A 27,948-nucleotide genomic window follows, 5' to 3' on the forward strand; every position below is an offset into this window, starting at 1 on the left:
TACCTCCTGTCATGTGTGTGCACTAAAATAGCAGCGCCTGTTATTGTCAGATAATCCCCACTGACGTATGGTGACCTGTATAGGCATGCATTTAAACAATCTACGATTTGATTATTCGCTTCCAAGCAGCACTAAACCTCTAGTTATCCGAACGATTACATAATTTGTATTCATGTATATTTTGACCATTCTCTCATTAGCCTTCGCCAGTAGTCACTAGTTTTGCACATAACTTCAACATTATCAAAATCAATTGAATGTCCTTGTTGGCACGCGTGTTCTGCCACTGCCGACAGTTGTATTTGGGGGTATTTATTATCTCTTTGGTGATCTCTTAGTCTCGTGCTAATCATTCGTCCTGTCTACTTAGCCTTGCCTGTCCAATTTAATTGAGAAAGCTAAATATATTCTTGGTTCTTTCGGTAAAGCCGTCCTCAGGTGAAGAAACAGCTGTCGGAAGGCAGCGTCCCAAGCTGCTTGTGTTGTGGCCGAAACGTGAGATTTTTCTTTTATTATGTTTTATTTTTATTATTTTATTATTTCCCTTCTACGTGACTTTACCGAAAGAACCAAGAAGATGAATCCCTGCAGTCACGAAAGCTTTAAATCGAAAAGCAAAATGTTGTGTAAACGTGTTCCAATTGCAGGAAACCCCATATGAACCTACAATGGGGTCGGGTTTGTCCAGCAATTATCGACTCAGTCATTCAGTCGTGCCGGGTAGGCGGAGGAGGTCAGCTAACACGGAGGTCAGCTAACACAGAGGAGGTCAGCTAACACGGAGGTCAGCTAACACGGAGGTCAGCTAACACGGAGGAGGTCAGCTAACACGGAGGTCAGCTAACACGGAGGTCAGCTAACACGGAGGTCAGCTAACACGGAGGAGGTCAGCTAACACGGAGGAGGTCAGCTAACACAGAGGAGGTCAGCTAACACGGAGGTCAGCTAACACGGAGGTCAGCTAACACGGAGGTCCGCTAACACAGAGGTCAGCTAACACGGAGGAGGTCAGCTAACACGGAGGTCAGCTAACAGAGGAGGTCAGCTAACACGGAGGAGGTCAGCTAACACAGAGGAGGTCAGCTAACACGGAGGAGGTCAGCTAACACGGAGGTCAGCTAACACGGAGGAGGTCAGCTAACAAGGAGGAGGTCAGCTAACACGGAGGTCAGCTAACACGGAGGTCAGCTAACACGGAGGTCAGCTAACACAGAGGAGGTCAGCTAACACGGAGGTCAGCTAACACGGAGGTCAGCTAACACGGAGGAGGTCAGCTAACACGGAGGTCAGCTAACACGGAGGTCAGCTAACACGGAGGTCAGCTAACACGGAGGAGGTCAGCTAACACGGAGGAGGTCAGCTAACACAGAGGAGGTCAGCTAACACGGAGGTCAGCTAACACGGAGGTCAGCTAACACGGAGGTCCGCTAACACAGAGGTCAGCTAACACGGAGGAGGTCAGCTAACACGGAGGTCAGCTAACAGAGGAGGTCAGCTAACACGGAGGAGGTCAGCTAACACAGAGGAGGTCAGCTAACACGGAGGAGGTCAGCTAACACGGAGGTCAGCTAACACGGAGGAGGTCAGCTAACAAGGAGGAGGTCAGCTAACACGGAGGTCAGCTAACACGGAGGTCAGCTAACACGGAGGTCAGCTAACACAGAGGAGGTCAGCTAACACGGAGGTCAGCTAACACGGAGGTCAGCTAACACGGAGGAGGTCAGCTAACACGGAGGTCAGCTAACACGGAGGTCAGCTAACACGGAGGTCAGCTAACACGGAGGTCAGCTAACACAGAGGAGGTCAGCTAACACGGAGGAGGTCAGCTAACACGGAGGTCAGCTAACACGGAGGTCAGCTAACACAGAGGAGGTCAGCTAACACGGAGGAGGTCAGCTAACACGGAGGTCAGCTAACACAGAGGTCAGCTAACACGGAGGTCAGCTAACACAGAGGAGGTCAGCTAACACGGAGGTCAGCTAACACAGAGGAGGTCAGCTAACACGGAGGAGGTCAGCTAACACGGAGGTCAGCTAACACGGAGGTCAGCTAACACGGAGGTCCGCTAACACAGAGGTCAGCTAACACGGAGGAGGTCAGCTAACACGGAGGTCAGCTAACAGAGGAGGTCAGCTAACACGGAGGAGGTCAGCTAACACAGAGGAGGTCAGCTAACACGGAGGAGGTCAGCTAACAAGGAGGAGGTCAGCTAACACGGAGGTCAGCTAACACGGAGGTCAGCTAACACGGAGGTCAGCTAACACAGAGGAGGTCAGCTAACACGGAGGTCAGCTAACACGGAGGTCAGCTAACACGGAGGAGGTCAGCTAACACGGAGGTCAGCTAACACGGAGGTCAGCTAACACGGAGGTCAGCTAACACGGAGGTCAGCTAACACAGAGGAGGTCAGCTAACACGGAGGAGGTCAGCTAACACGGAGGTCAGCTAACACGGAGGTCAGCTAACACAGAGGAGGTCAGCTAACACGGAGGAGGTCAGCTAACACGGAGGTCAGCTAACACAGAGGTCAGCTAACACGGAGGTCAGCTAACACAGAGGAGGTCAGCTAACACGGAGGTCAGCTAACACAGAGGAGGTCAGCTAACACGGAGGAGGTCAGCTAACACGGAGGTCAGCTAACACGGAGGAGGTCAGCTAACACGGAGGTCAGCTAACACGGAGGTCAGCTAACACAGAGGAGGTCAGCTAACACGGAGGAGGTCAGCTAACACGGAGGTCAGCTAACACGGAGGTCAGCTAACACGGAGGTCAGCTAACACAGAGGAGGTCAGCTAACACGGAGGAGGTCAGCTAACACGGAGGAGGTCAGCTAACACAGAGGAGGTCAGCTAACACGGAGGTCAGCTAACACAGAGGAGGTCAGCTAACACAGAGGAGGTCAGCTAACACGGAGGTCAGCTAACACAGAGGAGGTCAGCTAACACGGAGGAGGTCAGCTAACACGGAGGTCAGCTAACACGGAGGAGGTCAGCTAACACGGAGGTCAGCTAACACGGAGGTCAGCTAACACAGAGGAGGTCAGCTAACACGGAGGAGGTCAGCTAACACGGAGGTCAGCTAACACGGAGGTCAGCTAACACGGAGGTCAGCTAACACAGAGGAGGTCAGCTAACACGGAGGAGGTCAGCTAACACAGAGGAGGTCAGCTAACACGGAGGTCAGCTAACACGGAGGTCAGCTAACACGGAGGTCAGCTAACACGGAGGAGGTCAGCTAACACAGAGGAGGTCAGCTAACACGGAGGTCAGCTAACACGGAGGAGGTCAGCTAACACGGAGGAGGTCAGCTAACACGGAGGTCAGCTAACACGGAGGTCAGCTAACACGGAGGTCAGCTAACACGGAGGAGGTCAGCTAACACAGAGGAGGTCAGCTAACACAGAGGAGGTCAGCTAACACGGAGGAGGTCAGCTAACACAGAGGAGGTCAGCTAACACAGAGGAGGTCAGCTAACACGGAGGAGGTCAGCTAACACGGAGGAGGTCAGCTAACACAGAGGAGGTCAGCTAACACGGAGGAGGTCAGCTAACACAGAGGAGGTCAGCTAACACGGAGGTCAGCTAACACGGAGGTCAGCTAACACGGCACCTCCTGCTGGCTCTCATCCCACCAGAGAACACGACGCACCACCGACGTGCCACGTGCCACGGGGGGGGGGGGGGGGGGGGCTGCGATCTGCGCTGTTAGAGGAGTCGCTGCTGTGGACACGATGTTGACGGGATGTGCTGCTGGGCAAAACTATCGCCGTGGAGTTTCCCAGTTCCCCCAATGTCTAGGAGGCAACATCGTGTCCAGGTGATGCAATAAACCCGAGCAGTGGAGGAGGTGCACGGTGGTTGTGTGGCTGTGCATCACAAACAATGCTCAGCCCGTGTGTCGCGTCTCAGAATCTGTGTTTATCCTGCAGGAGTACAATGAGCTCTGAAGATATTTTCACAGATAGGGGCGGGTCAGCAAGTTACAACAACAATACAACAAACAAAAGTAGTAGCACTATGAAGAAATACAAATACATCAAGTATATAAGTACACATTGCATAAGTAAGTTTGGACAAGGCAGCAAAACAACAAAAACAGTCCCAGACCACGCCAAAACCACGCATAGCCCCTTAATAAAATGGAACATTAAACTTGAACGATACACGGATCAGAATCAGACTTACAAATCACATGTGTAGATGTGGTTGTATCCAGCACTAATCTTTAGCTTCAGGATGTGTTTTGAAGGAAGATTTGTTGAAGGAAATCGTCGTTTTGATTAAGTGGGAATTCGGTCCCTGCTACGCTTCAGTTGTTGATGGCAGATGCGCTTCGAGCTTCGCGCAAAGCGACTCCAGATCCGCAGGTCATCGTCAGGGCGGTCAAAGTCGAGGGGGTTTTTGCATGACGACAACTATTATTCACTTATTTTTAGTGACTTGCTTATCTATTCTATACTTTGCACTATCGTTTGTTCTAGATTGTTGCTGTACCTTGCTGACATGTAACTCGTCGGATTCCTCCAGTCTAAAGACAGATTGCTTTAAAAAATATGAATATGAAAACACCCGATAATAACGGGTCTGTGGCCCATGTAGGAATGTGCAGAGCAACACGGGGCACCCACGAGCCACAACCGAGGGGGGCACTGCCACTGGACTCCTTCCCCCCCACGGTGTGTGTCATCACCAGCAGTAGACACGGGTGGGTCTGGCACAGCGAAGTGGATGGGCAGGGGGAGGGTGGTGGGATCGAGGGTGGAACGCCCACCTCTTCCTAAGGCGCCTGGCGGGCGTGGAAGAGTAGGCCAAGTGCCCCCTCCCTCCCTCTCCCTCCCTCCCTCTGCTGGAGCCCCTCGGGCCAACAGCGGCGGCAGCGAATGCGAGACATTTCACGCATTCATTAGAAATATAATCCACCGCAAACGGTTACCGGTTCCTGGCCTCAGAACCGGCAATCGGTTACCGGTTCCTAGCTTCAGAACCGGCCGTCGGTTACCGGTTCCTGGCTCCCGCCGTGAGCGCAGCGCCGGCGCCGAAGGGAACCTGTGGGGGCCGCAGCAGGAGGCGCCATGGGGGACGCGTTTGTCGGGGACTTGTTCAGCGTCTTCGACGAGGAGGCGGACGAGAAGCCGCTGGGAGTCCCCGCGCCCAGGTGACGTCCGCACTGCGGCGCAAACACGGAGAGGCGGCCTCCTCCTCCCCCTCCCGCCTCGCTCCCGCCTCTCCGCTTGGGCGGCGGCAGCGGCGCCGGGCGGGCGGGCGCCTCGAGGCCGCGGGCGATCCCCGGGCTCGCCTGGAATCGTCGCCTTGGACTGCGACGCACAGGGCCCCGGCGGCTCGGGATCGCCCGAGTGGGTGCCAACTGCAGTATTTGGTCTTCTTTCTACCCCGACCTGCCCCATCCCTGCCTGTGCACCCCCATCAGCCCCATCATCTGCCTGTGTATCCCGACCAGCCATGGCATCCATCAACTAAAACAAGAAAGACGGTCGCCGCATCGCGCGGCGCTTTCAGATGCGCTTCTGCGGCCGTCTGGAACTTGCTTCTATCCGATATGAGGAATCCACTGGAGCTTTACACTTTTACATCTCGTTTGGAAACTCATTTATTTAAAATCGTTTTTTTGTGTTTAGTTTGTTGCCCTTCCTACGCACCTATTAGCACGGCTGGCTACGTACGGTGCGAAAGAAGTTACACATACTGTGCATACATGAAAATAAGTTACACAAACTCCATACATGAAAGCCCTTCGAAATGGCTTCTCACGTGGGAATTTACAGTAGCAGCCAGATAATCTGCATGTGTACCCTCTACGAGCCCGATTAACTATTATTTAACATGTTTACGTTTGCTCTTTTTTTCCACATGATGGGATTTGCTGGATCGGAGTATGTCCTGATTTGATAATGTCATTGTATTGTAAAATGTAATCATTCAGTCCTTGCTAATGCCACTTCTAGGAGCAGGGCCTCTGCTCGCGAGAGCTTTTTAAAGCCCCTCAAGAGGGTATTTCAGCTATTCTTTCATGTTGGCCATACAGTATGTCTTATAAGAGGTCATTGTGTTGACAGAACCAGTATTGTCATTCACCACAATGCAGTCCATATATAAAATATCTGTAACCATTGTGTTTGCCCAGGCAAAAGAAGACTCCAACCAAACGCCCATATGGATGCGAGGAGACTGGGTCCGCAGCCTCGGAAGGGGGAGCCGCAGCCGATGGAATCGACGACCTCATCAGCAGAAAGCGTCTCAAGCTGGAGCGAAATATTACCTTTGAACAGAAGTAGGCATCAGCCGCCACCAAATACTCCTCTTTCTTCATCGGTTAAGCCACATTTTTTCTCATGGCTTCCAGGAAATTTGAGAAGCATAATTATTTATATTTTATAAACAGTTTCTGAGTGCAGGTCTAAAGCCCCAACACATCAAGCGGACAGCAACAAACAGCACTCAAAGTTTTAATAAGAGTTCGCCTCTCTGGAATTTAGCAATGTTATGTATTATGAGTGATTGGGAAAAGTCCTAAGTGCTATTGCGAGAAGCTTGACGTTTTGGGCTTTTGGGCCTGTGCTCAGAAATTGTGGTTAAAGAAAACTAAAATACCCAAACACGTTGGCTGTACTAGGGTAGGTGAGGATTTCGGTCTGCAGAAAGCACGACTAAGTTGTGATATGACTGTTGTTGATACTCGCTGTGCTTTAGCCTCACCCAGCTCATGCCCAGAGTGAAGACCGTGAGGGTAGAGACACTGGAGGGCTGCACGCACGAGGTGAGGAGCTCACGCAGCACGGAGGGGGTTAGTACGTGGTGCTAACAACACACTGACATGGGGTTAGTGTGGTAACGCATTAAAAACAACAAAAATCTCACTTAGAAACATACACGTTAAAATGGGAATTGTATGCAAAATATATAATTTGTGATTGAATAAAACTGGCATAATAAAATATTATGTAGCTCTTTTGAATAGTAAACTTGGTGAGACAAAGGGCATTGGCATGGCTCTGGTAGCACATTCGCCGATTGTTGCATAGGTTTGTGGTTCGAGTCCAGCAGGCTGCCCTGTTAATACTATAGGTGTATTAATCAATGGGTGTTAAAGATCTTGTGACGTCATTCGAGTATGCTATTGTGTGATGTCACAGTCTAAATTTTCCGTATTGTAAATTTACCTCTAATTTATTATTTAAGGATTACGTAGTAATTTACCCCTACTGCCATACCAATACCTGCTTGCGGCCCAGGTGCTAAGTCACCTTGTGCCGCAAAGGGGCAGCTACCACTGGGGGTGCCCTTTTAAATGTTTTAAATGAGATGTGATGTAAGTCGCTTATCGTGTGTAAAACGCTCTGAAATGCCCTGGAATAAAGTGCGCTATATCAAAACAAAGTTATTTTTATTATTATAGTTGTGCATGGTCTTGTGTGTGCCAGGCTGATGTGCGTGTTCCCCTACCTGTGGTCTGTTCACCAGGTGGCCATCGGACAGGAGTCTGCTTACGAGACCCTCAAGCTCAGAGTTGGTTTGCCGGCAAAGGTGAGTGGCTTGTTCTTATTGTAAACACAGACACGAAGGTGGTCAGCAACAAAATGCACTGTCAAAGTTGTAACAGATAAGAGTTAACACTTCTTGAATTGAGCAAAGTTAAAAGATCTTGAAGGGATTAGCAAAGTGGAGCAGTACAAGCAAAGAAGCAGAAAGATTATTATTTTGACCTGCAATATGGCAGTTGAGTGGGTGAGCATGTGCCTGTGATTAAGTGAGTAGATGAGTGTGTTATTTTCACCTTTGTGGTTGTTGAACACGGTATGGATGGGCCAAGATGGAGGAATCGGAGTAAAGTTCATGTCAATGATAACCATGGTAGTAGCGATAGAAGCGTGAAAAAGAGGAAACTGACCACTTGAGTGAGTGGAGTGAATCGGTGAGTGCTGGATCATCAATCCTAACAATGTTGTTTGTCCAGGAAAGTGTCTCTGAAGCACATGTACACAGGACCATCCTGATATGGAGATTCATGGCCATTTCCTCAATGTTTAATTGTTCATGTGTGGAGAAACTGGTGTAACGAATGAAAACCTGAACCACCACATTTCATGGTTGGCTGGGTGATTTGCAACGTGCTTACATGTAAACAGCCCTCTGTGTGTGCGCACGTCCTGACCAAACTCTTTACGCGTCTCTTCTCACTTCTCTCTGTGCCCATAGGAGTATCCATTCCTGCTGGACCCGTTCCAGCGGGAGGCAATCCTATGCATTGACAACAGCCAGTCAGTGCTGGTCGCCGCACACACGTCGGCTGGAAAAACCGTCTGTGCCGAGTGAGTTTTCTTTGCTTTTGTGATGTGTCTCAGTATCTCATAGTTGGCAATCAAAATGAGTTCCTGCTCAAATGAACACTGAGGCAGTGCTCATTTTCTCAGGTATTTATTCAGATTTCTTTTGTTACTCATTTCTATTTGGTAGTCTCTGATCTGATTTGTATTTGGTTGTCTACTCGGATTTCTGTTTTATTTTTATTCTAATTTCTATTTATTTTTTGCTTTGATTTCTATTTGCTTTCTTGTTATACTTATTTTAATGTTATAGTTTTTGTCATCCATAATAGAGGTTTTATTGGCGTTAAATTGCATAAATATATAAATGTGTCATTAAACCCGCCACCACCCGACACGGCCAACTAGTAAGGGTTGTCACGTAAGCAGAATATGCCAACCTCTTATGGATGATATTGGTTGCGAAAGCCTACGTGTTAAACCGTTATTGTTATTTTGGTGACCCTGGTCGATTACTGTTGCAAATGAGACCATCTTTGTCTCTTGAGTTCTCATGCCATTGAACAAAATAAATTAAAACCTTGAATTTGAGCTTGCGGTGTCACCGTCAGGTACGCGATAGCGCAAGCTCTGCGTGGAAAGCAGCGCGTGATATTCACGAGCCCCATCAAGGCGCTCAGCAACCAGAAGTACCGAGAGCTACACGAGGAGTTCCACGATGTGGGGTTGCTCACGGGAGACATCACCATCAACCCCAGTGCCTCCTGCCTCGTCATGACCACCGAAGTGCGACCACTAGCTTTATCATTCTAACATCAGGGCGGAAGGGTGGTGGCGCAGTGGGTAACACTTGTGCCGACTTGGGTGCCTGTTTGTGTGGAATTTTTCTATCCTTGTTCTGTGTTGGTTTACTCCAGGTTCTCTGATTTTTCTCCATAGCTGCTACAAGCAAAACATTTCTGTAATTGGGTAGATTGTGATAGAATGTGTTCCACACAATTGAATATCGCAATTTGAACAAAATCTGGAAAGTGAAGAAATCTTAAGGCCAAACAAATTTCAGCCAAATGAGACATTTGTATTCCCAATTCTGCTCTTGGATCTGAATGCTGGACCCTTAGGAGGGAGCGTGAAAGAAAGTTACTGGCAGCAAAAATGAAGTGGCTGAGAAGGATCATGGCAGGAGAGACTACAACAACTAAGACATGAACCTGGGAATTGAAATTAGAAAACTGGGAAGTCAATTTTATGCTGCAGCCTTCACAACACAGGTGACACTGACGTTCATCTGGGAATGAAGCTGAATGCTCCGGTTTTATTGCAGATCCTGAGAAGCATGCTCTACCGAGGCTCAGAGATAATGAGGGAGGTGGCCTGGGTGATTTTCGATGAAATTCACTACATGCGGAACCCAGGTAGGAAATACAATGTGTGTCACTGCATTTACATTTTAATATTTTATGGTGGCATAGCGGTAATCACTTGCGTAGTGGCTGACTGCTTTTTTTCATCTATAATATGCTCAACCACCACACGGTAGGTCACAACAGTACACTCGCACACGCATTCACCCACCATCTAGCAGGTCACAACACTCCTTTCTACTTCTTCCCCCATCGTCTCATTTCCCAAGCTCTTATAACTTTGCTCAATTCAAGATATGTGTTAACTCTTATTTACCACACCTTCAAATTGTGCTGTCTTTTGCTGGCCACTTGGTATTTTGGTCCTTTGGGCCTGTGTTCAGCAACTATGTAAAAATAAAAAAGTTGTGCTGTTAGTCACGTAGACTCGTCACGTGTGGTACCAGTCTGAATAAGTGCTCACTATCTATATTTGTACCAATTGCTCCCCTATTTATCATATTAATGGTGATATATGTATATCTGTGTGTATGTGATCGTGTGTTCATTTAATAATAATATTGTTAGTTTTTGATACAACCCCTTTATGGCAGGGCATCTCACACCATATTACATGGTTCGGCGACTTGCATCCCATCTCGTCTCAAACGTTCTAAGTGTACCGCTAGTGGCATCTATCCCTGTGCGTCACAATGTTACTCAGGAGCGGCCTGCAAGTGGCCATTAGTTTGCCAGTAGGTGGTGATGAGTTCTATCTGTATTCCCCAATAGGTAATTTGCGGTGTAATTTTTTTAATTAATCAAGTTTGGACCGTGATGCCGGTACACAATGGCCTGCTCATTTCCAGCAATGAATGACGTTGGGGGGATCTGTAAGGTTCACTTTTCACCGTGTGTGCGTGCATCGTCTGTGCTTGGCGAAGAGCGTGGCGTCGTGTGGGAAGAGACCATCATCCTTCTGCCAGACAACGTGCACTACGTGTTCCTCTCTGCCACCATCCCCAACGGCACGCAGTTCGCCGAGTGGATCTGCCACTTGCACAAGCAGGTGGGACCCACCAAGCACACGCTCTCAGAGAAACCGCTTCGAGTCCAGGCTCCTGCTGAGTAGTGGAGAGGCTGGCACACTGAGCCAGCAATCCGTTCATGGAATGGCTGAATTACCAATCTGGATAAGAAGGCATTCAAGAAGGTTTTTTTTTTCGTGTCAAAGCCTCTTTAACGGAACAGTTTTTACTTCTATACAAAGCATACATTTAGCCAAAGGTAAAATCCTGCTGTCACATCTAGCGTGGAGCACTCGGCAACTACCTCATTGAATGCATTTGATATAATTTGCTGTAAAGCAGTCCATTTGGTTGATGGTCCTTTGTTTAATGAGTACCCCACTCATTAACTGGTGATCATTTGCCTCCTTCTATCACTACTACTTTCGTTGCCATGTTGTATCTATCTTTTATCTGCACAATGGATAAATATGAGTGTCCAAAGCATACATGCTCACTTACCGAACATGTTCCAGTAGTCATGAAAGCTAAAGAGGAGATGTCTGTGCGTTGTGTGTGTTACAGCCATGTCACGTAGTGTCCACCGACTACCGGCCGACCCCTCTACAGCACTTCATCTTCCCAGCTGGCGGCGACGGCCTCCTCCTGGTGGTTGACGAATTTGTACGGTCGTGATTTTGTGCCCTTTGCATGTGTGTCTGTGCAATGTAGTTCAGTGGTTGGCGTGCTATGCAACAAACTCGGCAACCCGGGTTCGATCCCCCCCCCCAACACCAGTAACGATTATTCAAACCGGTCCTGGGCTTCCCCAAGGTCGACTCAGCCTTGAATAAGGACCTGATGTGGTGTGTAAGCATCAGCACTAGACCCGCACGTGGTGCTGGCCACCCACCTCGTGTACCATGCCGGCCTTAATAAGGTGCTTGCTAACAGCACGTGCCCCAACAGTGTGTGAAAGGCTATATTGGTGATCTTTGTCTTTGTACGTGTGTATGCTGCTTTTAACAAGTCAAGGCCTATGACACTATAAAGATTGCCATGGCTTCTGACCTTGTTCCCCAAGTCATGAGGAGTCCTAACTAGGAGTCGGAACCATTACCCGTGCACTTAGGGGTCTCACTAGGTCCTGTCGGTCATGAGTTACACATTTTGAATATGTGGCTGTGATGGAATTTCCATTTGGCATATACAATGAAAGGCTGCTTGATATCTGGTTACATGAAGGAAAATTGCTAAACAGTTCAACTATGTTTATATACTGTACTGGTGACTTGGTAATGCTTCCCATTATGTTGAGTCGTACACCTTGTTACTGAACCTAGAGTGAACTAAAAAAAAATGTATGGCCTTACTATTAGGCTTACCACACTGTGCTCCCTTGCTGGGAGTGAGAGTGGAAGGAGGAGGGGGAGTTCCTGTGTGTGGAGGTGTTGTGTGTGCGAGTTAGAGCCGGGAGGAGGAGGGTGTTAGCACTGGTTGATCCACTGCTGCTCTGTGCTGGCTGTTTCAGCGTGACTTCAAGGAAGACAACTTCCTGCAAGCGATGTCCCAACTGCGGGAAGGAGGCGACCCATCCCGCAAGCGCAAGGGCGGCAATAAGGGTGCGCAGAGACCCTCCTCCTCACATTCGCTCAGACAGCCAGAGGCAATGCTGCTCTGCTCCAAATAGTGTGTGCTGGTGCTCCTCTCTGGTGGAGGCCCAATGCCACATTCATACGGTGGGGTCCACTGTAGGGCAACCACTGTTGGCTTTCCACAAAGTGGTACTCATTTTTATTGACCCCTGGATTAAAGGTACATATATACAAGGGAGAAGATCATATAATGATAATAATGTAAAAGTTGTAATGTATGCAGTTTTGGTTCACTGCCAGGGAGAAATGAATTCACGATAGTGTGAGGGAGTTTCACAAATGTGTGGTGACTCGCCAACTGGTCACTTGCCGATAAGGTGTTGCAGGCCATGTGCAGCATAGACACGAATGCCTGACATCAAAAAAGCAGCTCCAGATGTTGGATTAAATTTCGTGGAGCTTTTTCGGCCAAATCCATTAAATGCATCATTGGGCTGTGTCTTTATTCTTTGCACTGGACTGCCACTTGCGGTTTGTCGATTGCCGTCGTCGGTTCCCACTGTGGTGCAAGTCGTCTGCCACAGACCCAAACCCGGTGACGACATCAGCGGGTAAGACCTCGGTCCGCTCGTGTGCTTGCAGGGGAGTCCAATGTCTTCAAGATCATCAAACTGATCATGGAACGGAACCTGCAGCCCGTCATTATCTTCAGCTTCAGCAAGCGCGAGTGCGAGACCTACGCCGTACAGCTCTCCCAACTCGACTTCAACACGGGTATGTGCGATGCAAGGCGGCGGGTGCCATTGTCTATCCGCAGCTGAGTGAAGGCCTCCCCATGCCACCCTTTGTTTATCTGCTCATTCACGAGGCCGAATTTCTATATCTGTGCGTAGATGTAGATCGGGGTGAATGCAGTCTGTGGGAGAGAAAGCCAAGAGGGACCCCGTGGAAGGTTTTTCGGTTCACGTTTTGCCTCCCAAAGGACCCCATGATTTCGACCTAATGTTCAAATTTGGATTAACAGTGTTTAAATTATGCACGCGGACGCCAATTTCGGCCAATCAGAGCGCTCGCAAGTGGGCTGAGCATTCAGCCAATCAGCGACGTCTATTTATGAGCATTTAGACCTTCACTGGCTTTGTTTACATTACGTTTTCTGTTTTGGCAGCGGAAACAGCTCTTGCAGACTCAGTGATTTTTACTTATTTTTCAACTTATAAGTTAATAGTGATTGTAATGCCCCCTATAGTGAATTCGCAAGAGGAAAAGAAGAATAGGAAAGTAATTAGCCTGAAAACAAAGCAGGACATTTTTGATAAGCATGAAAAATGGGTAAAAACCAGTGCACTTATGAGTGAGTTTAGCTGGACCCAATCCACCATTTTTGCAATTTTAGAAAATAAGGACAAAATTAAAGCTACCAATGCGAACGATTTCTAGACCAGGATATTAAAAGGTTGGGAAATTATTACATCAATTAAAAAACTGCTAATAATATGGATTCAGGAGAAGGAAAAGTGAGGTGAGTCTGTAGAAAAGCTTCATCATTGTTCTTATAATGTTTATTTCTGAATATTGAGTGTTTAAATGTCAAACTATGTTTTTAGAGTCAAAAAGATCAACTTCCAAAATTCTTGGAACGGATTCATGCTTTTAACATGTAATTCCTATATTCGATTTACAGTTATTTTGGTTAACAGTTTTCGTGGAACGAATAAAAAACGAGTTAACCAAGGGACTACTAAACATGTAACAGAATAGACGAGGAGCATAGAAAGGTTCTTGCATTGATACAGTGAAGCTACAACTTTATTTGTTACTTATTCTCCGCTACAACTCAAATTGATATGTTGTGTTGCGCATTATATAGTTTGCATCAAACTTGGGATCCATGTTTCCAAAGTATACTTGACAATTAACATCTTGCAGTTTCAAAAGCATTTCTTCAAACAAGCCTGAGGCTACTGATGAGACATTGATCGTCAAAATTGGTCCAGAGTTTTCTTGTATTGATTATAATTATTGATTTGTAACGCATGCTGCCATGTTTGTCTGCTGACCAAGTCGCCCTTGAATAATTGCCATATAGCTCAATGGGTTATTTACTCAGGTAATACACTTCTGAATTTGAATCTATTAAACTGAAGCTGCACTCTCAGATGGCAATGGGTTGTTGATGGGCTATGTAAAAATACTTGTAATATTTTACGTGAGGGGACAGATATGGAGGGCGAATTGTGTGCTTGTTTATTGTATTACAATTGTGCCTCCGCGCTGGATCGTGATGAATTTGGCGACAGAGGAAGAGAAGTGCCTGGTGGAGGAGGTGTTCAACAACGCCATGAGCTGCCTTTCAGATGAGGACCAGAAGCTGCCGCAGGTGAAAACCTCTCCGCCACCACCAACACCACCAACACCACCAACACGACCCACACCACCAACACCACCCACACCACACCACCCACACCACCCACACCACCCACACCACCCACACCACCCACACACCCTCACCACCCACACCACCCACACCACACCACCCACACCACCCACACCACCCACACCACCCACACACCCTCACCACCCACACCACCCACACCACACCACCCACACCACCCACACCACCCACACCACCCACACCACCCACACCACCCACACCACACCACCCACACCACCCACACCACCCACACCACCCACACCACACCACCCACACCACCCACACACCCACACACCCACACCACCCACACCACCCACACCACCCACACCACCCACACCACCCACACCACACCACCCACACCACCCACCACCACCACACCACACCACCCACACCCACCGACCACACCACCCACACCACACCACCACACCACCCTACACCACCCACACCACCCACACCACCACACCACCCACCACCACCCACACACCACACCACCCACACACCCTACACCACCCACACCACCCACACCACCCACACCACCCCACACCACCACCACACCACCCACACCACCCACACACCCTCACCACCCACACCACCCACACCACCCACACCACCCACACACCCTCACCACCCACACCACCCACACCACCCACACCACCCACACCACCCACACCACCCACACACCCTCACCACCCACACCACCCACACCACACCACCCACACCACCCACACCACCCACACCACCCACACACCCTCACCACCCACACCACCCACACCACCCACACCACCCACACACCCTCACTGCAGCAAATGGCACAGTCCACATGCAGCCAGGGCCAGCAAACTAATGAGATGGAACAGGGGAAATCTAAATGACCATACCAGCTGTCTTAATTATATTCTAAACTTAATGATTCACTTCACATAAATAAATGTAAAGCAATCAAGTTGATCGATGATACAGAACTTACTTATGCACTCCAGAGAATTGTATTTTATTATGTTTTATTTTTAATATTTGAATATTTAATATTTTTATTATTTTATTATTATTTCCCTTCTACGTGACTTTATCGAAAGAACCAAGAAGATGAATCCCTGCAGTCACGAAAGCTTTAAATCGAAATTTAACCAGTAGTCTGTTAACTTTCATCTATCACGGTTTCGATAGTGCTATATGTTGCTGACCACTTGATGTATTGGCCCTTGGGCCTGAGCTCGGCAACACATGGAATACTAAACTCCACAGAGGGGGCACAGGCAAGTGTGGATGGTCCACAGTTCTCTGTGTCGGTGAGGGCTGATTTGGTTACTCAGTGGCATTGCCAACCACATTGCTAATGACCATGTGAACCACGTGAACACTGTGGGTAGGGTGAGAAGGGAGACCGGGAAAACAGTCCAGAGAGAGAGGGAGACAGGGACAGTCCTCTTCAAATCAAGATTAGTCCTCTGAGAGTTTTGACACGGAGAAAGTCTGATGAGTAGAGAGACGTCGACACAGGGACACAGTCCAGAAAGCAGCTGTGCAGACAGAATTGGGCTATTAAATGTTCACAGGCATTACAGAAATGTATAATATATACATTGTTTCACACACAAATGTATGCACAGGTAGAAGCAGCTTTAAATAAAATGTTGTCGTGTTGAAATGGCCAATTCATGTGGTCTCATAAACACTAGCATAAAGTATCACGTGGATCGCACGGTGATCTAGTCACATGTTTAATAAAATAATGAACTCAAACATAATGAATGTGATTTCTACGTTAAAAATACGAGTAAATTCTTGCAGAAAATTGTTGTCTTCAAAACAGTTGAGTGTTTCGCTGTGTGTGTAACCTGCCAGCAGGTGTTCGACACTTCACATGGCCTTAAAGTGCACATAGCCTGGCGCAAGGGCCGTTGTGATGTCACCGCCACTTAGTGGCAAATGCCGGTTGTTGTTTTGTGTCTGTGCCACAGGTGCAACGAGTGCTGCCCATTCTAAAGCGAGGTATTGGCATCCATCATGGTGGGCTGCTGCCTGTCCTGAAAGAAACCATTGAAATCCTCTTTTCTGAGGGCCTCATCAAGGTGAGTTCATGGTAGCAAGGGAGCAGTGTGCTGGGTAGAGGGAGCAGTTTTCTGACATGTTTGCCCCCTACATGTGCTTGTGTTGTGTGTTTCTCTTTGTGCCAACATGGTTCATTGACTTGCTCGTATATTTGTTTACTGTGCTGCCCTTGCTGCTCCTGTGTATATGTTGCTGTCAGTGAGTGTATGCTTGTGTGTTGCAGTGTGTGTGGGAAGCGTTAGTGCAATTGTTAGCGCACTGCACGATGCACCCGGTGACCCAAGTTCGATTTCCGCTCACAGCCAACACCAGTGATAATGCTCTTTTTTGGTCCTGGACCTCCTCTAGGTCGACTCGGCTTCAAATGAGTACCTATTGCAATGTGTTAACATCGCCACTTGGAAGACAAAGGCGACTGGGCATGATGCTAGCCACCAACCTCCTCGTGTGCTGTGCCGGTCTTCATAGGTGCTCGCTAACAGTACTTGCCCCAACTGTTGAGGTTATACGGGAGATTTTTGTGTTTGTGTTGCTGTGTGTAACGCAGGCTCTCTTTGCCACGGAGACATTTGCCATGGGCATCAACATGCCGGCCCGCACCGTGCTCTTCACCAGCGCACGCAAGTTTGACGGCCGCGACCACCGCTGGGTATGTGGCTCTCTGCCGCTTGGATCGCTTGCGTATTGTGATTTAGTTTTGGCCAAACACCCCAATTTAGGACCGCAGAGGAGCTTGGGCAATTGTTGGTGGTGCCGGTTTTGGCCGCCTTCCCACTTGTCTGTGATATCCCGCACCTTGATGCGAAAACTGTGCACATTATAACTTATGCGGTGTTTTGGCCTGCAACTTTAAAGGACAATGTACACATCACCAAAATAATATTTTCTTTGCATATTTTGCCACAACCATGCGTGGCTGTCCATGCATGACTTTAAATTCATATATATTTAGTGTTTGAGCACCTTATATTTACGCAGGTAAAATAGGTAAAGTTAAGTAAAACCATTATCTTGACCGTCAATTGTAATAGTGTAAACCATCTGAGATAAACACAGCTGCTCATGCTTAGGGTTTCATGGCGGCCTGATCACTGGTGACCAGAACAACCACATGTTCCACAACATCACAGCAAGTACAAGCGGTCTCCAATTTACACTGGTCTGATTTACGATGATCCACATCTACGACGTTTATATCATGCCACCATGGATCGATTTACAATGCAAAAACTTGATTTGTGATGCATCTTCCAACATTACTCCAAACACATTTGAATAGAGTCGATCTGGTTTCTGATGAAGTTTCCACTTATACTGGCTCAGAGATTTGCCCATGGCTTGGGTGAGTTAGTTGTAAACCAGCAAGGGTTGTGGTTCCACGTTGATACTAAGAAGCCGAGATTCTGATTGCTCGTCCCCCTCCCGCACTGCTCAGATCTCGTCTGGCGAGTACATCCAGATGTCGGGCCGCGCGGGCCGGCGCGGCATGGACGAGCGCGGCACCGTCATCCTCATGGTCGATGAGAAGATGAGCCCCACCGTAGGACATCAGCTCTTACAGGTGCCGCCTCACACCGTGATACCGCCCATCAGCTTTCACCGACCTCCACTCAGCCTACGCATCAGTGCATCGGTCTGCGTTCTGACCATTCACCTCAACTGAGTGTTGGATCATCAATCGACCTAACTGCTTTGTGTTGAATTCTGTTAAGTGCAGTGCAGTGAGGTAGAAACTGGGTGCTGCACGCCAGATTGTCCACAATATTCCAACGTCGGCCAAATATATGTGCCTTGTGTAATCTTGATAACTGCTTGTGTCCACCAGGGCTCACCCGACCCGCTCAACAGCGCCTTCCACCTCACCTACAACATGGTGCTGAACCTGCTGCGAGTGGAGGAGATCAACCCCGAGTACATGCTCGAGAAGTCCTTCTTCCAGTTCCAGCAGTACAAGGCTGTGCCTGATCTCCTGGCCAGTGAGTGGCCCATACCCACAGAGAGCCACCGCCAGGACCCAGGGCATAGCACTCCTCCAGCTTCTCACACGTGTTATGGCCTTCCTGTAGGTCAACTCAACCTTAAAAATTAGTACCTAGTGCAATGTGTAAACATCAGCACTGGGAAGGCAAAGGCGGCCGAGCGTGGTGCTGGCCGCCCACCCCCTTGTGCGCCGTACCGGCCTGAATATGTTATTGCTAACAATACTTATACGAACAGTCTGTTAAAGGCTATATGGGGGATCTTTGTGTGGCGTAATGGCCTGAATATGTTATTGCTAACAATACTTGTACGAACAGTCTGTTAAAGGCTATATGGGGGATCTTTGTGTGTTTGCCCGTGTGTGTGGCCCAGAGTTGCAGGCGCTACAGGGCCGTTACGCAACGCTGGCCGTGCCGGACGAGGCAAGCGCCACCTCCTACTACCACATCGAGCAGCAGCTGCAGCGCCTGCATGCAGAGGCGCGCGCCATCACACTGCGGCCACAGCATTGCCTGCACGTGCTGCAGCCTGGCCGCCTCGTACAGGTGCAGCTGGCTATCGGCGGCAGCGCCATCCACACCATAGCCGGAGTTCCATCTTGCACGCTTCACTCGCAGAGAATTGCCACAAATAGGCGAGCAGCTTAATTGCAAGGCCATGACATGTGTTGACGACTTAGGGAGTTCTTTTCCAGCAGTGGATAGAACATTTCTGATGTTGGGTTAAATACGTCCACCGCCTTAGCTGCCTCCTAATCGAGTGTAAGTTCCACGATGCTAATAACGACACGTGCTGTCGTCGTGGTGATTGTGGATGTGGCCAATGCTATGCCGCAGGCATGGCCGTTGGAGTGAGTGTGATCACGTCTTCTGTGTCTGTGCCCTGTCACGCAAGGTCACACATGGGAAAGAACACTTTGGCTGGGGTGTTGTCGTCAACTTTCAGCGCAAACCAACAAGCCAGGTGAGCTACGGCATGTAGGGAGAATGCATCTTTTGTTAAATCATCATTGTCTTCATTATTCTTCCTCTACTTCCTCCAACCTTTCCAGTGTTATTGTTGTGAATTAGATGACGGTGTTATTGTGAATAATTGGAATGAGAGTGGAGGTTTTGTTGTGAATGAATGGGATGTGCTTGATGAATTGTGTGTGTGTGGGGCAGGAGGAGTTCACCCATGTGGTGGAGGCGCTGTTGCTGTGCTCGGAGGAAAGCGTGCGGAACGCAGCAACGGAGACGCCACGGCCCCCGCAGCCCAAGGAGCGTGGGGAGCTGCAGGTCACCGCACGCGCACACAAACACGCTCGCGCACACCAGTGCACACGCACCCAAGCGAGGACACAGACAAGGATACACACCTGTATACACAAAGACACGTAGACACATATACATGCGCACATCTGTAAAGGTCCAAATTAGTAAAATAAGGAAAAAATAGGCTTGCAATTTACTGAATTGGGATTACACAGAGCAACATTGCCCCCCCCCCCCCCCACTGGTAAGAATAATTCCCACTTGCAGGCTCTGTGGCAAACAGGGGTAGCTGCCACTAGGGGTGCTCTTTAAATGTTTGAGATGTGACGTAAGGCGCTTTGGTTGATGCAGAATTTAAGTAAATGCCATTAATTATAAACATAAATGATCAAATCCCTGGGGATTGATCGTTCCGTCACCACTTTTATGAACGTATTGGTAGGTTTTCGCAGCCAGTTACAAGTATCCCTCGATTTACAAAAGCGATGCATTAAAAAAAAAACTACATTTTGTAAATCGGAATGGCTTTTAAGATACATTTTATACGCAAAATTAAGGATGTGATTTGGTTAGTCATTCCAACTCTTCTCCTCACCTGCACTGTCCGAGCTCTCGCCGAGCTTACATTTACAAGCAAATTTCTTACGTTGACATGCTAATCTCTCACAATGCAATGGCCACCCCCCACATGGGCATAGCTGCCCCGCCCATCTCTAACCCATTTGTAAACAGCTCTTTGATTGGTGTAGACCTCCTGCAGGTTAGGAGACCTCTCCTACATTTACATTAGCTGCCTCACCCATCTCTAAACTTTTATAAACAGCCTGCCTCGGCAGGTTTCCCCCTCTTTTTTTCTCTGAAGACGATTGTTTGTGTCGCGATCGAAACGTCGTGATATTGTTATTATTTTGATTATTTTTTCTATCTACTTGGCTTTACCGAAAGACCCAAAGAATATCTGTGACTTTTCACAATACTAATTTTTTTAATAATAAACATAAATACGATTAAATAGTAATTGATTAAAACGAAAATGATTAACCTTTTCCAGGAACCCACCAAAGATCTGTATCTTGGAATGACTGGAGAGGTGACGTGGAGACATCCCTGTTGCACTGGAGAATATTGTGATGCTGTCGCAGACCTATGACGCAGCCTCCTGCGTGCTTCTTGTTTGATCTCGTGGCGCGTGCCATGTGAAAGTTCACTCACGCGGAAATTCTATTTCGTTGTTCAAAAATTGTCCACAGTTTATCAATTGTGTTAATGTGAAATTTCATAAACCGAAACGGTCATAAATGGAGAGATACCTCTTAATACAATTCACAATAAAAATTTTAGTTGGACCACGTAACAATCTGATCAAATTAATGCTTTTACACGTGACAATTGAATTTGTTTGGCTATATCAAGTTGTGGTGGGTCCAACGACACAAATTTGACCATATCATGATGTGGCCTGAGCCAAAAATAACTTGTAAATTATAAAGGCCTGTTGTGATTGGTAAATGAATGCGAGTGTGTCTGTAGTGTTGCTTATGGCGCTGTGCCATGCCGCTGTGACCGTGCCCCGCTGCTGCTGCTGCTGCTGCGCTGCGCTGCTCCTGAGTAGGTGGTGCCGGTTGCGCTGGAGCTGGTGGAGGCGATCAGCACAGTGCGGCTCTACATGCCACCGGACCTTCGCACCCCCGAGGCTCGGCACCATGTGCTGAAGACCTTGCAGGTGACGCCTTCTCCCCAAACCCCCACCAGCCTCATCCAGCCCCCGCAGCTTTCACTCAATGCTTCATCGATCTGCGTCGATTGTTCCCTGAGTGGCTCGTCCACTACTCAACGATTCACGAGTCACTCGCTCGCTGGTGGTCAATTGCCTCCATAAGCTGTATGTGTGTGTGTGCATGCCTGTGTTTAAGTCGAGCAGAAGTGTTGCAGTAAGTGTGCTGCGCTACGAACCCGGTAATCCTAGTTCAATTCCCGCTCATGGCCAACGAATGTGGTAAATATTGGAACCGTTCCTGAGCTTCTCCTTGGTCGATTCAGCCTCAAATGAGTATGTGGCACGATGTGTAAACATCGTCACGAGGGAAACAAAGGTGGCTGGGCGTAATGCTGGCCATCCACCGCTTTGTGTGCCGTGCCAGCGTTCATAGGTGCTCACTAATAGCCTTTGTGTTTAGGAGGTGAAGGCTCGCTTCCCAGACGGGGTGCCACTGATGGACCCCGTGCACGACCTCGGGATCAAGGACCCCGAGCTGGAGGCCGTGCTGCACAAGACGAGGGCCTTTGCGCAGAGGAGGCTCGCTCACCCGCTGCACACGAGCTCGCAGCGCGACGCCATCCGCGGCATCTGTGTCAGCAAGGCCCAGGTTAGTGGCGCCGTGCGCCCGCCAGTGCTTGCCTCTGCCAGCATTTTCCTTAATGGAGTCGAACCGCAAAACGTAACCGTTAGCTGGCACTGACCCCAACATTCCGTGAACCTGAACCAATATAAATGTTTCTGCTCGAGAACAAAAAACGTGAAATGGAGTGAGGTAGGGGAACAACAGGTAGTCTTGATTGACGGGGCAGGGATCCTTACCCAAAAGGGGGAGATCTGCTGACATAGCAATACAAAGTCTTCTCATATGTAAAAATAAATACACATACGTTTTCAATTAAATGACACTTTAATGCCTCTGCTACTCAAAGAGCCTTATATCATACCTCATCTCAAAGGCCATGGTGCGGCAGTCTGATGGCGCTGTGGTTGCACTGTGGTTGCAATGTAATAGCGGGATGGTGTGGTAGAAACGTGGTGTGCCGGTGGTGTGGTGGTGGCGGTGGGGCTGCGATAGGTGGCGGAGGAGATGCGCGCCGTCAGGAAAGAGGTGCGCCGTGCACACATGATGCTGCAAATGGACGAGTTGAAGCGGCGCAAGCGCGTGCTGCGCCGGCTCGGATACTGCACACAGGCCGACGTCATCCAAGTGAAGGGCCGGGTGGCCTGCGAGATTACCGCGTGAGCACGGCATGGCATAGCACGGCATATCGCGACACGGCGTTATCCGGCACCTGGCGTCGTACTAAAGAAGCGGTGTGTGTTCTCTCCCCTCCCGCTGCGTGCTCATCCTCAGCGGGCACGAGCTGCTGCTCACGGAGCTTGTGTTTGAGGGGATCTTTAACGAGCTGTCCCCCGAGCAGGCCGCCGCGCTGCTCAGCTGCTTCGTCTTCCAAGAGAAGGTAGTGGCATCCGTCCACCCTCCACCGATCACTCCTACATGGCCACGTTACTCTTGTCCAATTCCTTGCCTCCTTGTGCATCCACGTGGCGGCACTATAATAGTCCCACTGTGTTCCAATGGCTCTGTCAATTGCCGTGACCCACATCTCTGGATGGTGCAATCGTCGATGTGTTATGGCTACATGCGCGTTGTTTTACTTGTCTGTGCTACACACTGCCGTGCATGACTTGTCACTGGGTTAAACTCAATCCCTCCTTTCTTCAGCAATTCACTGCCGTGTGCCTGAACACACGACACTTCACTGCCGTGTCCTGTAGCACGTGACACTTCACTGCCGTGTCCTGTAGCACGTGACACTTCACTGCCGTGTCCTGTAGCACGTGACACTGCCCCATCTCTCGGCAGGCCTCGGAGACGCCGAAGCTCGCCACGGATTTGGCCGAACCTCTCCGAAAGATGAAGGTGAGCACAGTGAGCTCACTGCTGCCCATCCATACCGGGTCCGTGTGGTGTATGATGTGCAGCAGTGTGCGTGTGTGGTGTGTGATGTACAGGCGTGTGCGTGTGTGGTGTGTGAGGTGCAGCAGTGTGCGTGTGTGGTTTGTGACGTGCAGGAGTGTGTGGTCTGTGACGTGCAGCAGTGTGTGGTGTGTGACGTGCAGCAGTGTGCGTGTGTGGTGTGTGACGTGCAGCAGTGTGCGTGTGTGGTGTGTGACGTGCAGCAGTGTGCGTGTGTGGTGTGTGACGTGCAGGAGTGTGCGTGTGTGGTGTGTGACGTGCAGCAGTGTGCGTGTGTGGTGTGTGACGTGCAGCAGTGTGCGTGTGTGGTGTGTGACGTGCAGGAGTGTGCGTGTGTGGTGTGTGACGTGCAGGAGTGTGCGCGCCGTATTGGACACGTGTCCGTGGAGGCCAAGCTGCTAGGGAGGGAGGATGTCCTCCTGGATGACATCCGGCCTCAGCTCATGGATGTCGTGTACAGCTGGGCCCTCGGAGAGTCTTTCTTCACCATCACCACCATGACCGATGCCTTCGAGGGTGCGGCTGGGATGCATGCATACAAAAACGAAGATCCCCGTATAGCCTTAACAAACTTTTGGGACAAGTTCTGTTAGCGAGCACCTATGAAGGTTGGAATGGTGCACGAGCGGGTGGGTGGCCAACACCACGCCCGGCTGCCTTGGTCTCCCCAATGATACTGATTTTAGGCTAACTCAACCTAGACGATGTCCAGACCAGTTTAGATACTCGTCACCAAAATTGACTGAACGGAAATCGAAATCGGGTCACCGGGTTCATATTCCAGTGTGCTAATCACCGCACTACTGCTCCCGGTACACGGACTCGCGCACACGGACGCACGCACACGGACGCACGCACACGGACGCACGCACACGGTCGCACGCACACGGACGCACATGGACACACAGTTACAAAGACACACACACAGACGCACAACATCTGCCATTTGCCACTAAGTTACAGTGACGTCACCACGGCGCCTGTGCCGGGCCAGGTGCATTTTGAGGCCACGTAAAGTGTCGAAGGCTCACTGATAGGTTACGGGACAGACCCAGGTGCCATGGGTTGACTGAGATGACTGGCAGATGCACCAGTTGTACCCCCTACTGTGCCAACATGCTCTATTTTAGCCGCCTGGCGCTCCACTCGTTGTGAGCGTCACTACTCTGCCCGCCGCTGTTGTTGGAGGGCGACTGCCTCCAACTGCCCAGTAGCGTCCTTCATGAGCCTCCTCCAAAAGAGGCCCATCTTAACACCGCTGGTATCAGTCTTCAGCAAGTCCACTCAGCTCCACATCATCCTGTTCCGCATCAATCCATCTCTTTTCCAGCCCGTGTTCTGCCCATTTAGCCCCCTCTATCCAGTCAAACAGAAAGCTGCTTAAGCATGAGGTGTTTGGGCATGCAGGCTACATGACCCAGCCAACGCGGCATTGCCCGCTGGAGGAACTCACTGATGGGAAAGTATGCATATCTTTCAAGGATTTGTGAACGCCTCACACAATCCAGTTTGGTTAAACCCAGGATGGATCATAGGCAGGCCACCTTGAATGTTTATAACTGGCGCAGATGTTCTATTAGAGGGAGGCACCACCGCCCAACCCCTGTAACTTGTTTATGTGCTCCATTGTTGGGTGCATGAGGTCCACTGTTCATTGTACGATAGTTTGTGCCCTAATTACCTCCAGTTAATATTATTGCGATGCACAAACCTCTCTTTGTATGTAGCACCTCTAGAGCTCTGTTCTTTCCAGCATATCGCAGTACACCAAGTGGATACATTTACATCTGTACGGGGATTGAGTGTTACCCCCCTCCTTGCACACGGGGTTTTCTCCTGATACTGTGGTTTCCTCTCACATCTGTAAGATATTCATTAGTAGAGTTGGACAGATTGCAAGATAGGGTCACAGGGCTTGGGCAATAGTTGGCGCCAGTTCTCACTCGCTTCCCACTCGTCTGTGATTTCCCACGCCTCTGAATCCTCCTCTCCCTGCGAGTGTGAACGCGCACACTAAGCCCATTACAAATGTGACTTTTTCTTATGATGCCAGGCGGTGGTGGCGCTCGCCTGTAGTCCACTGTGGGTGCTCCGGTTTCCTGCCTCGTGTATAGAAGCTCATTAAATGTCTAAACACATCTTAATATACAGAGGGATCCATAGCTTGGGCAGTTATTGGGGCCGGCTCACCACCTGGTTGCTGCCTTCCAGCTCATCCATGGGTCCTCAGCATTGTGAGATGCAATTTGCATAAACGATGAAGCGATATATATATATATATAAAAACTAAACATTATTACGTAGACTTAATGCTGCACTATCCCTGCTGTTCATTCCTACCTTCTGGGTTCATGCTGTCACCATCCTTGAATCTCGCGCAGATCCGGAAGGATGCCGGTGAACAGTAATATGACACGGACGTCCAGAATCAACACCTCATTCCAGACTCAAATATCGCACCTCCTGCCTTTGACATCCCTCCTCAAAAGACACTGGACATCCGTGAAAACGAGCTTCATGGCTTATCAGATTCCTCTCGTCTTCATAAAGATTCTGATTCACTGGTGTAATCATCAACTTCATCAGAACATCTTGATCTGGCCAATGCGCACATGTCCTTCATATATGGAAAATTAACGGCACAAGCCAAATGAGTGCAATTGCTGCCCATGCAACCCAAACTGTGGTCCGAATAGTGAACCATTGTAGTCTGCACTCTTTCAGTGAAGGAATAGCAAAACTACACAGATTTTCTCCTAAAGCACTCTTACGGCTAGCAGACCTCAACATTGTCATTTAGCTCCTGAATATATTGCCATATGCAAGAATAGAATTCCTATTATTTCCACGGATTGCTCTCCGACTTGCCCAGTTCCATGTAGCTGGGTGGATCGTGTGTGCGTGTACTCTGCAGGCAGCATCATCCGCTGTTTCCGAAGGCTGGAGGAGCTCCTGAAGGAGATGGGCAAGGCAGCGCATGTCATTGGGAATTCCGAATTGGAAGAAAAGTTTAATAAGGGTAATTTGTGATGATCACACAATGCATCATGAACACACACACACACACGTGCGCTCATGTATACACACGTGCATGCCCACACGTGCATGCATAGAGACAAAGGTCTCCCATGTAGGCTTGATAGACTGTTGGTGCAAGTGCTGTTATCGAGCGCCTAATGAAGGCCTGCACGGCACAAGAGGGGGGTGGGTGGCCAGCACCACACCCAGCCGTCTTTGGCTTCCAAGTGGAGATATTTACCCATCGCACCACATACTCATTTGAGGCTGAACCGTCACATGTATTGGCCATGAGCGGGAATCAAACTCGGGTTGCCGGGTTTGTAGGGCAGCGCACTAACAACACTACTGCTCCCCACATAAACGCTCACGCATGCATATGCACATAAAACAACATTTACCCCTAAGTGGCGGTGACGTCACCACAGCACTTGCGCCAGGCTAGGTGCACTTTGAAGCCACGTGAAGTGTCGTAGGCTCATCGGCAGGTGTCGTTACAGACCCAGGTGTTGTGGGTCGACTGAGATGCTGTCACATTAATGTGCTTGTTTCCACCGTTTGTGAGGCACGAGGGCCACTAAGTGTTGCATTTGTGTCTCCCTACAGCTGTCACTGCCATCAAGCGCGACATCGTGTTTGCGGGCAGCCTGTACCTGTAATGCTGCCACTCGCGTCACCAAGCCACCAGCCTATACCCACAGCCCCCACCCTCACCCACAGCCCCCACCCTCACCCACAGCCCCAACCCTCTACCACAGCCCCCACCCTCACCCACAGCCCCCAACCCTCGCCCACAGCCCCCAACCCTCCACTTAACCGTTACCCACCTCCTGACCCTGACCCACAGCGATCTAAATTATGTAGTTGCTGCTGAGTGTTGAAATGTCTTCGCCATTTGGCTTTGCTGATCTTGCTTAAAAGTAACGTAAGCGGTCAGAACACAGCACGTTTTTTACAAACTCGTTTTAAGTAGAGGTGATTTACAATTGAGCCAACAGGTTTTGTTTTTAATATTGTACAAAGGTGTTTTTAAAGACTTGCTTTGTAAAACACATGCATTAAAAGAGGCCTGGGAAGTTGTGGAAAATCAGTCAATCGCATTGGTTTATTTAGTTTGTGTAATAAATACATTACAACTGTCAACCAGGGTCAGCGATACTGTGTAATAGGTCACACGGTCAATGCCACAGTATGGTGTACATATAGTTTAGAATGACTTAAAAAATAGTTTGCAACTGATTTCAGA

General features: G+C 49.2%; 1 protein-coding gene across 1 annotated transcript; it reads left to right on the plus strand.

Annotated features, from left to right (window-relative positions):
* Positions 1-4,823: 4,823 nt before the first annotated feature.
* Positions 4,824-27,811, plus strand: LOC133352042 (exosome RNA helicase MTR4-like). The gene is made up of 27 exons (XM_061567756.1): positions 4,824-5,153; positions 6,141-6,287; positions 6,707-6,773; positions 7,478-7,540; positions 8,213-8,325; positions 8,892-9,066; positions 9,605-9,695; positions 10,568-10,692; positions 11,216-11,314; positions 12,162-12,252; positions 12,868-12,999; positions 14,526-14,605; positions 16,621-16,731; positions 17,259-17,360; positions 18,147-18,272; positions 18,537-18,687; positions 19,064-19,236; positions 19,586-19,654; positions 19,855-19,968; positions 21,557-21,667; positions 22,122-22,310; positions 22,779-22,942; positions 23,058-23,163; positions 23,571-23,627; positions 24,038-24,200; positions 26,599-26,703; positions 27,309-27,811. Exons 1-27 carry the CDS (start codon positions 5,071-5,073, stop codon positions 27,359-27,361), a joined length of 3,060 nt encoding a protein of 1,019 aa, XP_061423740.1. The 5' UTR covers positions 4,824-5,070; the 3' UTR covers positions 27,362-27,811.
* The last annotated feature ends 137 nt before the right edge of the window (positions 27,812-27,948 follow it).

The sequence above is a fragment of the Lethenteron reissneri genome, chromosome 39, assembly GCF_015708825.2.
Source record: "Lethenteron reissneri isolate LAM-NWPU_2019-01 chromosome 39, ASM1570882v1, whole genome shotgun sequence".
NCBI classification, from domain to species: domain Eukaryota; kingdom Metazoa; phylum Chordata; class Hyperoartia; order Petromyzontiformes; family Petromyzontidae; genus Lethenteron; species Lethenteron reissneri.

Excerpts from the sequence above, each read along its gene's own strand:
- LOC133352042 (XM_061567756.1), top strand. The coding sequence starts at position 5,071 with ATGGGGGACGCGTTTGTCGGGGACTTGTTCAGCGTCTTCGACGAGGAG. Across the intron at positions 11,315-12,161 it reads TCCTGGTGGTTGACGAATTT|CGTGACTTCAAGGAAGACAA; the intron begins GTACGGTCGTGA and ends TGGCTGTTTCAG. Across the intron at positions 14,606-16,620 it reads AGGACCAGAAGCTGCCGCAG|GTGCAACGAGTGCTGCCCAT; the intron begins GTGAAAACCTCT and ends TCTGTGCCACAG.